Source organism: Arachis stenosperma, chromosome 4 (genome assembly GCF_014773155.1).
Source record: "Arachis stenosperma cultivar V10309 chromosome 4, arast.V10309.gnm1.PFL2, whole genome shotgun sequence".
Classification (NCBI taxonomy): domain Eukaryota; kingdom Viridiplantae; phylum Streptophyta; class Magnoliopsida; order Fabales; family Fabaceae; genus Arachis; species Arachis stenosperma.
Window position 1 is genome coordinate 4716383 of NC_080380.1, and position 17388 is coordinate 4733770.

The window sequence follows — 17388 nt, forward strand, 5'->3', positions numbered from 1 at the left end:
AGAGAGTGCGACGACGTGCAACGACTTTAGGAGAGGGGCCACCGTGTGCAACGATTCTGGGAAAGAAGAATAAGGCGTGCGGCGAATCTAGAAGAGGGAGGCGCGGCATGCGGTAGCTCTGGGAGGGGGGATAAGGTGTGCTGCTTTGGGAAAGAGGAACAAGAATTTGTGTGGTTACTTTTTTTTTTACTGTGAATGAAATGTGAGTGAAATTAGATTAATTTTTTTGAATTTTTTTAATTGATTTTTTTTTTTTACTAGTTGAATACACCATTAATTGGTTCTTTATATTTTCCCTTTTTAAATTGAATTTTTATTGTAGAATACTATTTGGATATTAAAATCAGCCACTAAAATCAACTATCAATGTATTTATGTATAAATATATGTAGTTTAATTTATTTTCAATATGTATTTATATTCCAATATGTATTTTATACTAGTTATTGACTTTAATAGCTGATTTTAGTATACACGTAGTATAATCATTTTTATTATAACTAATACTACGTAACCAATAAATATTATTATTTTAAACTAGTATTTAGCTAGCAATAATATGCACATATATTTGCAGGTATTTGCACATATAAAAAATAATTTATATATATCTTTATTAAAAGTTTACATACATAAATTAATATAATTTACACTAATATTTTTTTAAAATTTACACCTATAAATTAATTGCATTTATTTATTAAAGACACTTTAATATTTATACTAGCAAAATAATAATCAAAATTACTAAAATTTGACGGACTCCCAAAATTTTCATTTTATTATATGAAAGTTTAGAGGATCAACATCTTTATTAAAATTTAGCCAATACTTAACTAACAAAAGAAAAGTAAGTAATTTCATACCATTAATAAAATTTCACATTATTAAAAATATTTATAATAATTAATTAATAACTACAAATCACAAAATTTACTATTTTTAACTACCAGCAAATTTTTATAATTTGTAGATATCAATTAATCATTATTAATATTTTCAATCGTGTAAAATTTTATCTAATTTACTTACTTTTCTTTTCATGTTAAGTGACTATAGACTTTCTCTATTATATATATGAGAAGAAGTGAGAAACAAAAATCATAGCACACTTGCACGGTGGCTCCGACAACGGTCACAGTTTTTCCGGGAGCAACCGTACTCCGATCCACTCATGGAGGACACAACGACGACCACCACCACTGATGATGAGGACCAACCACCAACCAGCAAACGCCACCTGAGCTCCTCCTCTTCCATTTCCGACCACCGCCCACTGCCGAACATTCCCTTCGATATCGTAGCCAAAATCCTCCTGAATCTGCCGGTGAAGTCCCTCCTCCGTTTCAAGTCCACATGCAAGTCTTGGAACGAGTTCATCTCCGATCCTCAGTTCGCCAAGGACCATCTCCGAGCCTCAGCTTCGGACCCCAACCACAACCGCAACCGCTTCCTTGTAACCTTCAAAACCTTACGGATCAACAACGAGTCACAACCGTACCTCAGAGACTACTCCATCTCCTCCGTGTTAGACGGGTCCGTAGCCACCGCCGCCCCCGCGCGTAACAAGTTCCCCTGCTTGGAGAGCAGGACGAAGTTCCTGTGCGGCTCTTGTGACGGCATGATCTGCATGGCCACGAATCCAAGCTGGCCCATCGTTTGGAACCCTTCCACCGGAAAGTTCAAGGAACTTCCACCTGTCGCTGCGGCTGACGGCGGCCTTGTGTACGGCTTCGGCTACAATCATATCGGTGACAGTTACAAGGTGGTGGCAACCTTGGACTTGTCAAACATTCGTCTTGCTGCGAATTGTAATGATTACCAATTCGATAACTTTGTTTATACCTTGGGTACCGATTCTTGGAGACAGATCCATGGATTTGCAGGCTTGGTGGTGAAAGACAGTTCAGGGAAATTCGTGAATGGTACTCTTAATTGGTTGGCGTGTGATGCAAACAACTTGGCTGTGGTTCGTGTCCTTTCTCTTGATTTGGCGACGGAGCAGTATCAAACACTGATTATTACTCCCGTTGAAGGAAGACCCGATATAGAGGTTAGATGGTTGCGCTCCGCCGTGTTAAAGGGGTGCTTGTGCATCGTGGCGGAACGAGACATGGTTGCTGACTACTTCGTCATGAAGGAATATGGGCATGCTGGTTCTTGGACTTTGATGTTCAGGATCCCTTATGCGAACGTGCTTCCTGAAATTTTCAGCTTTCACATGGCTCCGATTTGGGTTTCTGAGGAAGGAGATGAGATTTTGTTGGCATATTTGGGAATGTTGAGTGTTTACAGTACCAGAAATGGCGGGTCTTTTAAAGCTGCTGGGATTGGGTTATTCAGAGGTTCCATGCTTGCAGCTGCTTATACTGAGACTTTGATGTCACCTTCTTGAGTCTTATGTCAGGTTCTTAATAATCGTTTTGCTGATTCAGAATAAAGGAAACAATTTGTTGTTTCTTCTCTTTTGTTTTATGTTATGCAGTTGCAAATCATGGTTGTTGTAGTACATTTCATCATGTAGTTAACAATTTTGTACTGCATGAGAGAATTATTGTTACTACAAACTGTGTTTAAGTTAAATTTTATGGATTTTCAGTTTTTATAACAAGTTTCAAGATTACTTCTTAAAGTTATTTATACTTTTTAGTTAGTTAATAAGGTAAATATCATTTTTGACTATTGACATTTTTTCTATAAGACATAGTGCACCTTAATTATTTTTAAATTTTATTAAGTTCTCACCTATTAACAAAAATGGATTGAACGAGCTTTGCTATTGGTTGACAAATGGTTGTCCATCTGACGTGTCAAGTTAAATTTGAGGTGTCAATTGATAATGTCAGGTGTCAACTCCAAATAGTTGTAAGGACTAAAAATTCTCCTTCTTTTTTCCGTCCTGTTTTTCCTCTTTTTCAGACCTATTATCATCATTCCCTATTTCCACAACCTTAAATCGCTTTTTGCATTAATCTTAAAAATATCAATAAAACTAATAATTTATACATCATTAACAATTTAACATACACTTTATATATACAAGAAGACAAGATTTGAGATCAAGCGGAATACCTCGACGACAAACTTAAATGTCTCACCAGATGTCACGTGAGACTCTTATCAGAGTGAAGTAGTAGCGCCAACTACTGGTTGCGCTTGCGAAGGACAAGACAGGAACAAAAGACTCAACACTCAAGACAACATCAGTCAACGAAAGGAAAGTTGTTAGCAGTGGCGGCTTGAAAGACGATCAGGGCGAGGATCTTGGTGATGATGGTGGGAAGATTTGAGGTTAGGCGATGAGCGCGCTTGGCATAGTTGAAATCTTTGGAGAAAGAGAAGTTAGACTCCACCAGAGATTTGATGCGGATAAGTGGTGCTGATGATGAGCTATGGTTTCGTGAGCTTGAGAGAGACAAGGACGAGTTATTGAGGGAGGTTGGGTGAGGACGAAAAGGAAAAGAGGAGGAAAAAGGAATTACCACAATGGTGGTGGTTGTTAGTGGCGAAACAGAAGGAGAAGATGGTAGTTTTAAAGATGGCGCAATGGAAGAAGAAAAGAGAAGAAAAGGAGAAAGAGGAAAGAAAATGGAAGAAGAAAAGAGAGGTTAGTTCAGTGATGGTGGTACAGCGATAATGATGATAAAAGTGAAGTTCGATGATAATGGTGATGGAGATAATTGTGATTAGCCAAAAAAAAAAGAAAAAGAGAGAAAAAAAAAGAGAAAATAAAAGAAAAAGATAGAAAAAAAATGAGAAATTAATTAAAATTTAAGAATAATTAAAAAGCATTATGTCTTATAAAGAAAAGTTAGAGGTTGAAAAAAATATTTATCCTATTTAATATGATTTTTTGATATCCAAAACCTTGTCAAATGTTTGTACAAAATTTAGTAGATTAGGCGGGTATTGCTTAGAGAGCATTGTTTTCAATTAAACATGGTCTGAGGATTGACCTAAGTTGGCCGATTCGATCAGGTATCCGGCCATTAGATCAATGGATAAAAAGTCAAATTAATAAAAAAGTTTAAAAATTTGATAAAACCATCAAATTGTTTCAAGTTTTTGAGCGTCCATTAATTTAAAATAATAAAATATACATATAATAAAATCGTAAAAGAATAAGAAAAAAAGAAAAAAATTTTAGTGATTGTTGATTAATTGAATTAAATTGAATTGTAAATTATGAAGATAATATTAAATATATACATAGAGTATTGACCTATAAAAGATAAAAGTAAATAAAGATAAAATAAGAACAAATAGATATAAAATAAATATAAGATAAGATAAATATAAGATAAGATAAAATAATAAATACTAAAATTGTAACTGAATTTCTATATTCTGTTGGGCTGAATTTGTGGGCCACGAGACTTCTTTCTTGTTGTCATGGGCTGAGGTGGAAGAGTAGTTTAATACGCCTCCGCAAGCTGGTGGATGAAAGACGTCAATAATCCGGATAAATTTCAATGAAATTGTTGAGGAAGACACGTCTGACATTGTGACGTAGAGGGAGATGCGTGCGGCAGAGCTAGAGCTGCCGACGACAAAAATATAAAAGAAGATATTGTACTTGAGAGAGAGAAAGAGCAACGATCTTAAAAAAAAGAGCGTATAGCATGATAAGATTGATCTTCAGAGAGCGCGTATGGCGCAATAAGAGTGGTCTTCAAAGGGCGCATAGAGCGCAATAAAAGAGGACACGTAGAGTGCAATAAGAGAGGGTGCGTGCAACGCAGTTAGAAAGAGGGCGCGTGGAGTGCAATAATAGTGCAGATGGAATTGCTAAAACAGAGTGCAGATTGAACTGCTGAAACATAATGCAGATATGACTGCTGAAACAGAATATAGACAAAAATGTCGGAAGAAGGCGCAAATGGAACTACCGAAGAAGGCACAGACAGGCCATAGTGACTATTCCATGAATGATTGTTGTTTCCTGTTATAACATTATAACAGGGATAACCAAGACTGATGTTGTATTTTTACTTGGATGGACGTGATAGAGATTGGTTAAATTCTGAGCTAAATTGGAAGATTGATTATTCATTGTAGGATGAGGTTGAGAAAGAAGCAGAGTAATTTCTGTAAGAACCCGATTTTTGGTAAACAGGCTTTTCTGGCTATTTTAAAATTTATTTCGCAAAATCTCGAATCACGGCCCAATAAGAAATAGTGAGGTCGACCCAATGGTAAAAAAAAATGAAAATTAAAAAAAGGAAAAAATAAAAATTAAAAAGAAAAAGGCCATTAACATGGTCAAAATTGACTTTATGAGGGTAATTAATCTCCTTAAGTCAAGTTCGACTAGTAAATAATAAATATTAACTTACCATTGGTTTATTTTCTTCATTAGAGACTTTTTGAGTCGAAAATTCACTTTTAATAATGGTTTTGTGTGCGTCGAGAAAAACTCTAGTAACCAAAAATCTCAGAATCAGTGGTCAAAATAATTTTTATCTAACTAAATGTGTCTCAAAATTTTTATTAGTCATCCATTCATGATTTACTCCTTTAAGAATAAATAGTAGCCATTAATTATTGCCACTAAATCTTGGGAATACTCCTTTAAGGACTCAAACCATACAAACACAAACTTTTGCCCGTCTTTGCTAATTCTTGCATTTATATCGAAATTTCAGCTAAGTAAACCATTGTTCTTCCTCTTTTCTTTTTTTATTTTAAAAAATAGTAGCCATGATGAATTCTTACTCTCCTCCATGTATAGAGAACTCCTCTTGAAGCACCATGGAGCACGCCTAAGGAGTTAGAAAGATTCGAGCTCAAAGTGGTTGAATTTCGACATTTTTGCGACACTTTTGGCCAAAAATGAAGTTGCACCATCATCAGTTGTGCTTCTGCTCTTGTATTCACATTTTGCAGTGTATGAAAGGTTTAATAACTGAATTATATAAGAGGTAAGGGTTAGGATTAGTTAGAGTATGTTTGTGCTTGTTTTTAGTGTTTATATGAGCCACTTTGTGGTGATTTTGTGCTTGATTCTTAATTCTGAAAATTCAATTATGCTTCTCTGTTTTGGAATATTATTTGAGTGATGTATGAAGCTTATTTGTTTCTGGAAATTGTATGAAATCACTCAAATTATTTGGAGCACTTGGAGTTTAAGTTTCAAGTCTTAAAAGTCACTAAAAGTGGATAAAAATGAAAAAATGCACCCCTAAAAATCCAGCTACTAAATAATCATAAAAGTCACGTGTATAAGAGTTAAAAATTGGTTAAAAAACTGATTTTAATCCTATGGAACAAATGTGTAAAATTAAAAAAGAGTCATTTTTGGGTAAAAAAAGAGTGAAAATATAATTTAAATAAAAAATAAATAAAATTCTAAACTTAGTATTACTAGGGGTAAAATAGTAATTATATAAATTAATTGGGTCAAATTATAATTACAATAAAGTTTTATGCCTAAATAAAGGCTTTAAAAAAAAGAATTAAAATGGTAAAAAGTGGTAACCAGAATAAGTAAATAAATTAATAAAGGGTAAAATGATCTTTTAGATCTCTAAGGGTAGAATTGCTTTAATTAAAAGTATTATGAATAATTTAGTCATAGAAAAATATTAGGATTAACTCGGTAACATTTTGACGCTAAATCAGGTTAAACGGTAAAACTAGAATGTTTAGGGGCATATTAATAATTTTAGGCATAAAGTCAAATTAAAAATTACTAATTGACTTAATGAAGGATAAGAAGGTCTTTTAGGAAAATGATGAAGTAATAATACTAGTGGTGAAAGCGTCACTAAAAGCCTAAAGAAAACTAGAAAAACGAAGTTATGTACAAAAGTGGTAAAATTGGAAATGTACAAAAATACCAAGGGCAAAATAGTAAAATATGTGACAAGGCTGAGATATTTTAAGAAAGGATCGGGCACAAATTTTATTTAAAAAAGAAGGGTAGAGAAGTCCCTTAGAGATAAAGTTTATTGAGATGTGCCGCGGAAAAAGAACTATAAACCCCAATATGCTAAAGGTTGTTTGGAGGCGGGTATTTACCCACTAACTGCTAAAACTACGTTTCCCCTTTGTGCGTATATTATGGCGTCAGGTTTTGCGACGACTGCCTGTTGTCACGGACTGGTGGTATACTTAACCACATCGACATGTATGCACAGACGGACGCAATTGGGAAACCATATCTAGGACTAGTTTCTAGGTAACGTCGGGTTGCGGGAAGTCAACCGATGCATGAGCTCATGGCCTGCATAGGACAAGGCATGCATCATACTTGGTTGCTGCATTCTCTATGTTTGTAATTGCTCACTTATACCTGTGTTTGTATTTTGTCTCCGCTTCTTGTATTCTTTACTTGGTTACTATTCTACTATATACTTGTGCTTGTACTTGTTTTTGTGACTTACCGACCTAACAGCGCGAAGTGTTAGACCTAGACTGCGAAACCCCTTAGGTTTTTCTGTGTAGTACCCTGCTGGAAACCTTAGGTTCTCACCCCTTACTTCCTTATTCCACAGATGCAAACCGGCGAGATCTTCTTTGAATTTTCAGTCTTGGGACTAAAGAGTAGCAGTAGCATTACCGAAGGGTCAGAGCGACTTCTCTTACTTCTACACAGTACTTCTGTGTTTCTTTAGCTACCTGGGATCGATGACCAGTAGTAGTAGTAGTAGTCTTTGCCCTCGCTCTGAATAGACTTTTAAAGGGTTAGGTGATTTTGTAGATACCTAGGTAAACAAATTAGAATGAGTCCCATACTAGAGTAAGGATGGCAAAAATCCCCAGCGGGGCAGGTATCCGCGGAGATTTACCCACTGGGGAGCAGATATGGGGACAGTTTTGTACCTGCGGAGACGGAGGGCAGGGACCCGTTTATTATACGGAGCGGAGGCATGGATAGAGGTCCCCGTCCCGTGGGAACCCGTTTAATCCCTATTTATATAAAATTACTTAAATACCCCTGTGATATATATAAGTTTCAAAATTTCAAAACCTTAATCCCTAACTTCCACCGTTCTCTCTCACTGTTCTCTCTTCTCCCCTCTCTGAAATTCAAACCCTCTCCTCTCACCAGTCACCACCGCCGTCGCCACCTCCTACCTCCTCACTACGTCTTCTGCAACCTCCTCTCCTCACCGCTCAGCACGCCTGTTCTTAGTCGAAGAGAGTGTCGTCCTCGCTATCTGACACTCAACTAAAGACAGCGTCGTCGTTGCCGCCTCACCTAGCCGAAGAGAAGTCGTCGTTGCTGTCCCCACCCAACTGAAGAGAAGTCGTCGCCGCCGCCAAACCCAGTCGAGGCAGAAGCGTCGCCGTCTCCGCCGCGTCAGAGGCTCTTTGCTGGTAAGTCAGCCTCTGATTTATTGATTCCTTACACTTTTTGTGATTTATGCTTCTTTTATTTATGTGATTTTGGAATTTTACTTGATTTTTAAGATTTTATTTCTCTGAGTTATGTGATTCTTGTGATTTTCTGATTTCTATTATTCTATTTATGTGATTTCTGATTTTTGTTGTTTTATTTTTGGATTCATGAAATTTTTTGTGATTTTTGCTAATTTATTTCTATGATTTTTGGAGTTTTCTGTGATTTCTGAGATTCTATTTAACTAATTTATGCAATTTTTGTGATTTCTACTATTCTATTTCTGTATTTTCTGTGATTTTTTTATTTATGTGATTTGTGATTCTGATTTCTGGGATTTTATTTCTTGATTCCTGAGATTTTCTATGATTGCTGTGATTGTATTTCTGTGATTCTTGGAATTTTCTGTGATTGTTGAGATTTTATTTTTGTGATCCTTGGAATTTTATATGATTCTTGGGATGTTATTGTTGATTTATTCTATAATTTTAACTTTTAATTGTTTTCTTCTTTTTGATGTAGGAGGTAAAAAAATTGGAATTTACCATGCATGATGAAAGGCTTCTCTTAAAATGTGATAAATATGTTTAGTATTTGGATATGTTTAGTTATGTTATGAATGTTTAGTTGTTTGAATGGAGCCTATATTTGTTGCTAATTGTTGTTTAAGTCTTTTAAGACTGAAAATTATGTTTGTAATGACAATTAAGGCTTTTTTTTTCAATTTTTTTAATTTTATTTTAAAAATTCACGGATATCCGCGGATATTCAAGTCCCCACGGATACGGGTCTCCGTTACTCATGACGGAGACGGGACGGGGACGAGGACAGATAATGGAGTCGGGGGCGGGAGGCATGTTCCCGCCCCCATGGGGATCCGTTGCCATCCCTAGACTAGAGTGACTCTTATGAGTCGAGGCCTATTAGTATAAATATAAAGTCTGTAAATATTTTCATAAATAGGCAACGACATAACCGAATGTGAATCATAATGTACTGAATGAGCCTTCGGACATATTTGTATGATATTACTATGTTTTTTGTATTTTCTATGCATCATGTATATATTATCTATTTAATTATTATATATTTTGTTATATCTATATATCTGACACGCGATATCAACTAGCGCTACAGGTTCATATGTATATATTTAATATAAGGTCTAGAATCTCTAAGAAAAGCCGTGAAGAAGTGCCTGGCGGTTAGAATTGGTCATGACATGCTAGAAGTTGGGTCGTTACAATCACTACAAGAAAAACACCCATTCAGGTACACTTGAAAAGTGTAGCCAAAAGTGAAAAAAATGATGCCTTAGGCTACGGCTACGCTTTTTGGGCTACGGCTACGCTTTTTGGAGTAATTCCTATTCGCCCGTTGCCTATTCTCAAAGGCTACGCTTTTCTGCACCAAGGGCTACGCTTTTGACTTTTGGGAATAGGCTACGCTTTTCAAGTGATGCTGTCCAGGACCAAAGGCTACGCTTTTCAGCTTTCATTCTTCCAGAATAGGCTACGCTTTTCAACGCTACTGCATCACTTGTAAAGTGTAGCCACATTGTATACCATAGCTACTTTTTATAAGCGTAGCCCTAGGTCCCTCTTTTTTTTAATTTTCTGTATAACCATAGCTACTCTATATAAGTGTAGCCTTAGGTCTCTCATTATTTTTTTTAATTTTTATATATATATATTCTAATAATTTTTATACAACATAATATTTAAATATTATTACATATATAATTTATATTTTAATTAAATGAGTTAAATATTATAAATAAAATTAACACATAATTATACTAAATAATTTTTTTAAATAATAAAAATTATCCTTACACAATTCAAAGACATAATCTTAAGAAGCAATTAACAATCAAAATATAACTTAGGATAATTTAAGTCACATGAAACTTGTATCACATATTAATTAAAATGCAAAGTTTGCACTCTATATCCAAAAAGAATTTAACAAACAGAAAATCGTTAATCTTGGCATAATGACTAAAAAAAAAATTCTGAAGCACCTTCAAATTCTTCTTAACACATCTTTTTCATGTGATCTTCATCACATCAAGAAAAATCTTGGCCTTAACAATTTTATCAGTGTTCATTCCCTTGTTCATTTCCAGCAAGAACTAATTTCCAAGCAGTTCTTACAGCTGCAAATTATCATAATTCAAAAAGAAAGTAAGGATTTGCATACTGATTCACCACCATACGCAATCAATACAAGATTATGTTGAAGGAAATGACCGGGGCTACTTACAAATATTCTTTTGACCATTCTCGCGACACATGAAGAAAACAAAATCATAGAACCGAATGAATTCTGAAAAGTAGGCCTGGCAAGAGCAACAAATGAAGCACATGTTCCAATTGCAAGTATCAGATTAAAGATTAAAAATACAAGAAAACAAACTAAGGGTAAATCAGATAAACAAAGAAAGAAAAGAAAAGAACATTGCTCACAAAAGCTAACAGAATTGAGGTTGTATTATTGAAAAGATATACGTATAATTAACTAGTCTAGCCATTTAAAAAGTAATAAAAAACAATCTTTTAATGAAAGCTAAGAATCCCAATTCTAGAGTCTAGATTGCATTGAAGCCATGTGAAAAATGGTCAATTACCTTGATAAAGGACATCATCATCAACATCATCACTGCTTGAAAGTTATCAGTTTGCACATTGATATTGAACCACTTATTGACAATGTCTTGGGCCATGAAAGCTTCACCAAATAAAGGAGAGTAAGCAATGGCTATGGCAAAATGCAATTGCAAATGAAGCTGGGAAGCACAAATGTCATTTATTTTAAATCGAACATTGCTTTTCTTGGAAGCACAAATGCCATTTAACAAATCCTGTTAGTCACATGATCACTTCAATTTCATAATTCAACACATACAAATTAAGAATACGCACTATAACAAAATAAAAGTATTGTAGTAGGAAGTAGTCAAATGCAACATATTCAAGTCTTAATTTAGCACTAATTAAAAAGAATACAATGTTGGATGAGAAACGAACCACGTGTCTGTGTTGCTCGAACCTTTCACGGAGGTTAGCTGCCTGAAAAAAAAGAATAAGAACAAGAAAAATGGTTAAATAATTAAAGTTAGGGACCCAAAGTAAAAAAAAAAAATTAATCAGAAGGGTGAAAGACCCGGTGATATCAATGTATATCAATTTAGCTTAGCTTGTGAAGGTGGGAAGTGTGAGAACTCATCATCAAACAGAAAATATACAATGTTGGATGAGAAACGAACCACGTGTCTGTGTTGCTCGAACCTTTCACGGAGGTTAGCTGCCTGAAAAAGAAGAATAAGAACAAGAAAAATGGTTAAATAATTAAAGTTAGGGACCCAAAGTAAAAAAAAAAAAATTAATCAGAAGGGTGAAAGACCCGGTGATATCAATGTATATCAATTTAGCTTAGCTTGTGAAGGTGGGAAGTGTGAGAACTCATCATCAAACAGAAAATTATTGAACAAAAAGAAAATGTCAGGAATAATACATAAAATCATAATTAGTTTTCTATTTCAAAATTCAAAACAAAACTGAATACAATGCTAAGGGAAATCACAGATACAGGGGGAATTTTACACATGTATCAGCACACTGGATTAGTGATGGCAACATCAGGAACAGAAGCTAGCACCAGGATGATAGGGTATGATGAAGGGTCTTGCGAGAAAGCAGAGGAGAAAAGATAAACAGATAAACGGGTAATAGACAAAGATAAACAGATGCACAAATCCAGACACAAATTCAAAAGTGCAAAAAAATAGGAATTCTAGCAAAGAGAAGTGCATAGAAAAATAATTTAGACATCTTAAGGATTCATAGAAAAATAATTTTACTCATTTTGAGTGGCTAGATTGCTCCCAGTTTTGTTCACAAATTGCTGCCCGAAACTGCATAATTCTGCAACATGTAACCTCGGGTTTTGAGAGGTCAAAAATTGATTCCTAGCTTTTCACTCACTCTAACCTTGCATTCAAACTTTATTTTACCTATTGTAACTTATTGAAAAGATTAAATCAGCTCCAAGTGTTCCGGATTAATAAATCACCATTTTTGTCTTTTACATTTAAGCGTATATGAAATCAACAATTTCTGCATTACTCAACATAGCAATCCAGCCACAAATCACTCAAACAATTCACATATATTATCATCAATTTACTGCATCATATATAACAAATAGACCAGCATCATCTCAAATAATTATTAGCATGTATCATCAATTAATTCAATCATGAAACTTGGCTTTTAGCCTTTCAACAAATTCTGCATTCTAACAAACTTGGATTTTACATATAAGCCTATTGTGCATTTCATCAAACTCAAGTGCAAAATCACCCGAAGGAGCACACAATCAATAAGCTCATAAATCAAACCAGCAACATTATTAACAAAACGTGCAGGCTTCCTATCTCTATCTCAGCATGCATATTTCTTACCATAACAAAACAGATCATCCAACATTCAAAAACAAAAACAAGTCTTTATATAGATAAACAAAAATCAATACATTCAAATAAAGCATCAATACCTTATAGATATTTTACCTCTCGAAAGTTATAAGCTGATGTAGTTAGGTGAGTGCAGTAATTAACTACCACTTTTCAACAAATAATCAGCAACTTCAGCTAATTACTTTCTACTAAGATTACTAGGAACGTAGAACTATATATAATAAGGAAACATCACATCAAATTAATTAAGATTAAGAAGAGAACTAGATGAAGTTAGTGTTGTTGGTTGGGTTAGTTGCAGCCTGATTTTTATATTGGAATTTAATCATGATGAATTGGAAAAAAACATACCTTAGCTGCTCTTGTTCTTGCCCTTGCCCACCTTGACACAGCAGATTCTTGTTTCTCCACATCAAAGAATGAAACTGAACTCCTTTTAAGAGCAGCAAAATCCAATGCCTTCCACCTTCATCATTCAAAAACATTTAATTATTTACATGTATAAGATAGAATTTAATCAAACACCTAGGGCGCACCAACAAAAAAAGGCATGTTTTCATGAAAAACTAACCATAGTTCCTCCCACCACCAGCACAATCTGCCAAGTTCTTCTGGTACGGTAACTCTTATAAACCTTCTGCAGCTTGGTGGCAGCTGCATCAAGCTCGCTTTGGAGAAAAAGAAATTAATAAAAAACAAAAAATGCTTGACAATTAGTACTATAGTAGTAATCGTAGGCAAGGAATCAAATTTCTGGAAGCTTTGGTGGAAGTTATGCATGTCTTCCATAAAGGACTAACTAACTACATATAGTATTTAAAAGAAACGACAATACAGGGGGAATAGAGGAAAGTTGCAGTGGAACCCTACCCTACCATGTTATTAATTAGCAAGGGCCTGAGTACTCAGAATCAATAATTTTAGGAGAGTGGATAACAGGCTAGAGACTGCAGCAGCACAGATAAATATTTCCATCCAATTCTTCCTACTTTTTCATTCCACATCATTAGTTTTATAGTAACCCTTTAATTTTAACGGAATTTCTGCAAAATTATTATTTTCTCTGGATACGTAATTAAATAATAATACATTGCATTCTTTTTGTAAGGAATGGCCGTTTAATTGCAACAAGAATGAGAAGCTACATAAGAATTTATACAGCTGTTTTTATCCATATGTAATATAATTGACTCAAAACTCGGCTAATAAAACTTCTATTTCCAGTGTGTTTCATCAAATAACAGTATTACATTCTAGGACCAGTTTTTCCTTTTTCCCATTTGCTGTTATTTTTTGACACATTTTAATTGGCTTATCACTAAAATTCAAAGCATCTATGAAAATAACCAAAAAAGCATTTGAAAAGCATCAGAGAGGAATATAGCTTGAAGCTAGAAATTGAAAGCAACCACTATGTTCAAGGAATGCGTATGAACCAAGACATAAATCAAAATATTTCAGTGTGAAACCTGTTCTTTTCACTAATTTTTTCTTAAGATGCTAAACTAATTGAAAACCTAAAATTCGAACCCAAAACCCCCAAAAATTCACAGAACCAATTGAAAATTGATACATACCTTCTCTATCTTAATTAGCCGTTGCAGTTCATCATCACTATCAAACCATACCCACTTTCGAACTGAAAGTGAGAGCGAGTTAGAGAATGAGCGAGAAATGGAGGATACAGAACAGAGAATGTTTACCTGGTGACAGAGGATACGACGCTGGTGATGAGCAGCGACGGTGAAGAAGAGATGAGCGGCAACGCAACAACTTGGCGACAAAGCACGACGGTGGCGAAACATCCCTTTGAGCTCCTCGGTGCAGCACAGCAGCCCGACGGTGGCAGAACGGCGATGGCAACAAAGCCCTAGCAACGGCGATGGAGCTCAGTGGCGACGGAGCACCCCCTTCTTCTCTCCTCCATCGCGTTTTCTCTTTTCCTCGAGCTCTCTCTCTCTCACTGGCGCTCGACAACGACGGCGGCGGAGCCTTAGCCGGCGTCGTCCTTTCTTCCTTCCCTCACTTTTCTTCTTCTTCCCGTTCTCCCTTTCAGATTTCTTCCCTCTTTCGTGTGGGGGTTATGTGCGAAGGTGAGAATGGCGAAACGGTGTGCTTCTGGAGGGAAGAGGGTTTGCTATGCGCGAAGTGTCTCGTGGGGGTGAGTTCTTCTGGAGGAAATTGAAAGGGGAACAAAAAAATTTACTAAGTGTTAAGGATTTGCCATACATACATTAGGCATCACTTTTAAAGCACACCCAAAACATAATAAATAAGTTATTTTTAAAAAGCGTTCTCTTTGATACGAAAAGTGAACCCATAAATATCAACCTACGGCTACGCTTTATAAGTGATTTCTATAATACCTAAGGCTACGCTTTTTAAATGATGCCACACTTGTGTATCCTTTTCTCTTATAAAAAGGCAACACGGAGAAAAGCGTAGCCTATTCTATCAAATGTAGCTTAAAAAAAGTGTGGCTGAATGGGTATTTTTCTTGTAGTGAATTTCTCACCGGAAAGATGATAGCTTATGTATCATCTTCAAAGAGGATACCAAAGTTCTGATACCATGATAAAATTGTGAAAGAATAGAAAAAGAAAAAAAAGATGAAGAAATTTTTATTGATTGTTTATTAATTGAATTAAATTGAATTGTAAATTATGAAGGTAAAATTAAATATATATAGAATATTGGCCTATGAAAGATAAAAGCATATAAAGATAAGGTAAGAACAAATAAATATAAGATAAAAATAAGATAAAATAAAATAATAAAGACTAAAATTGAACTGAATTATGTATTTTATTGAGTTGAATTTGTAGATCACAAAATTTTTTTATTATTATCATCCACTAAAGTAAAAGAGTAATTTAATAACATATACTTTATATATAAATATATTATTTTATTATATTTAATTCAACTTTTATTAAACCTTTGCCGAACCTTCATTTCAAAGTTTTGAGCTTTTTAATTCTACTAGCTTAATGACAAGTTGCTATTTTCGACAATTAATTATTTAATTACCATTAGTTCACGAGAAAACTGTCTTGTAAAACATATATAGAACACAATCTATAAAACGAAGATTCAGGATTTTCTTAATTTAGAATTGGAATTAAAAGGTGGCAAATAATAATGGCCGTTAGAGTTTGAAATTCATACATCATTATTGTTATCATCACATCTCAAGTTTGTCAGGTTAAACTTTTCTGTTTTCTGATATTGTCATATTAGAATTAACATTTAAATGTATTAGCTATCTCACTGGTATGTTTGTTTCATAAAATATTTGCTAACTGCAACATAGAATTAAATTAGGCAGCTTATCATCTTCTAACTTGATAGTTGGTTTGGAAATATATTAGTATCAATGAGCATTAATGCATTATATTAGGGTATTACGCTTAATTATCTTTCACTTTTTAATGGTACATTGATGATGAATACTGCACAATTTTCTTGTAAAACATTGAGCATGATTTACAAGATAATAATGAAGATTTAGATGTGCAAGAATCCTAATATAGAACACAAATGTTATGATTAGAGTTTATTAATTGTGCAACTTCTAGATTTTTGTTTTTTATTACCATCCTACTAGAAATGGATATGTATACAATAATTATTAGCAATTGCTATTTGTTTCTCTTTATTGGTCTTGAATCTGATAAGGGTTCCCCTAATTTGCTAGTCACTAGTGTTCCACAATACCATAAACCATCTTACGATGTTATGGAGCACAACATACGTAGACTAATAATCCTTTGTGACTTTTGACCAACATATCTCAGTGCATAGGAGCTGTTTTTTTTATTTTTTTATTTGTGTGTGTTTGTATGACTATCGTTATTAGTGATTGTTATTGCTAATGACATATGGCTAAAAAAAACTTAGTTTACTACTATTTATTTTTGTATCTATTTTTACTATGGAAAAATATAGAAAATCAAATATTTAATCGGTTAAGAATTGAACAAATCAATTAATAATTATTCATTTTAAATTATTTTTTAAATTTAAAATTTGATTAATTGACATTAATGATATTTTTTTTTATCAAAATTTACCCTAATTTATTTTTACTTTCACTTACCATTCATCACCCAAAACCACAAATCCAAATCCCTCTCCCCAATGTCCTACGCTGCCGCAGTTTCGTCGTGCTGCCGTAGCGCCGCCGCTTCACCGTCCTTGCGCGCTATCACCGGTCGTCCTTGTATTATCCTTCTCCGCCACCTCATCTGCCGTTCGCGAGGAAAGACATCCATCGCACTTCTGTTTCACCTTTCTTGTGTCCCATCACGAATCGTCCGTGCAGCACTCTCGCATCATCGCCACTCTCCCGTCGCACTGTCGTCTAATCCGTGCCACCCACACCCACTCCGCTCGCCCGACACATCCTCGCCACTCGCGACTCCTTATCCCCATTGTTCGCATCCTCTGCTTTTGAAGTTCTATCTATGCTCAAGCTGTCCACGCTCGCACCTGCCCCTCCTTCCTCGCCCATTGCAAGGACTCAGTAGACAAGGTAACGCGACTTGTGTTACTCTTTTTTTTT

The 17388-nt window shown here is 34.8% G+C and overlaps 1 protein-coding gene and 2 long non-coding RNA genes across 3 annotated transcripts; 1 reads left to right on the forward strand and 2 right to left on the reverse strand.

Moving 5' to 3' along the window:
* The first annotated feature begins 1127 nt into the window (after positions 1–1127).
* Positions 1128–2395, forward strand: LOC130974440 (F-box/kelch-repeat protein At3g23880-like). The gene has a single exon (XM_057899328.1). The coding sequence runs from the start codon at positions 1175–1177 to the stop codon at positions 2393–2395; it is 1221 nt and encodes a 406-aa protein (XP_057755311.1). The 5' UTR covers positions 1128–1174.
* An 8649-nt stretch (positions 2396–11044) lies between these two features.
* Positions 11045–13407, reverse strand: LOC130976040 (uncharacterized). The gene is made up of 4 exons (XR_009084546.1): positions 13396–13407; positions 13176–13290; positions 11613–11654; positions 11045–11074 (listed from the first exon to the last, which is right to left on the reverse strand). It is a non-coding gene; the product is annotated as an uncharacterized LOC130976040 (long non-coding RNA).
* An 8-nt stretch (positions 13408–13415) lies between these two features.
* On the reverse strand, positions 13416–14676 carry LOC130976039 (uncharacterized). Its single transcript, XR_009084545.1, has 3 exons — positions 14528–14676; positions 14402–14463; positions 13416–13492 (listed from the first exon to the last, which is right to left on the reverse strand). It is a non-coding gene; the product is annotated as an uncharacterized LOC130976039 (long non-coding RNA).
* Positions 14677–17388: the final 2712 nt, after the last annotated feature.

Excerpts from the sequence above, each read along its gene's own strand:
- LOC130974440 (XM_057899328.1), top strand. The coding sequence starts at position 1,175 with ATGGAGGACACAACGACGACCACCACCACTGATGATGAGGACCAACCA.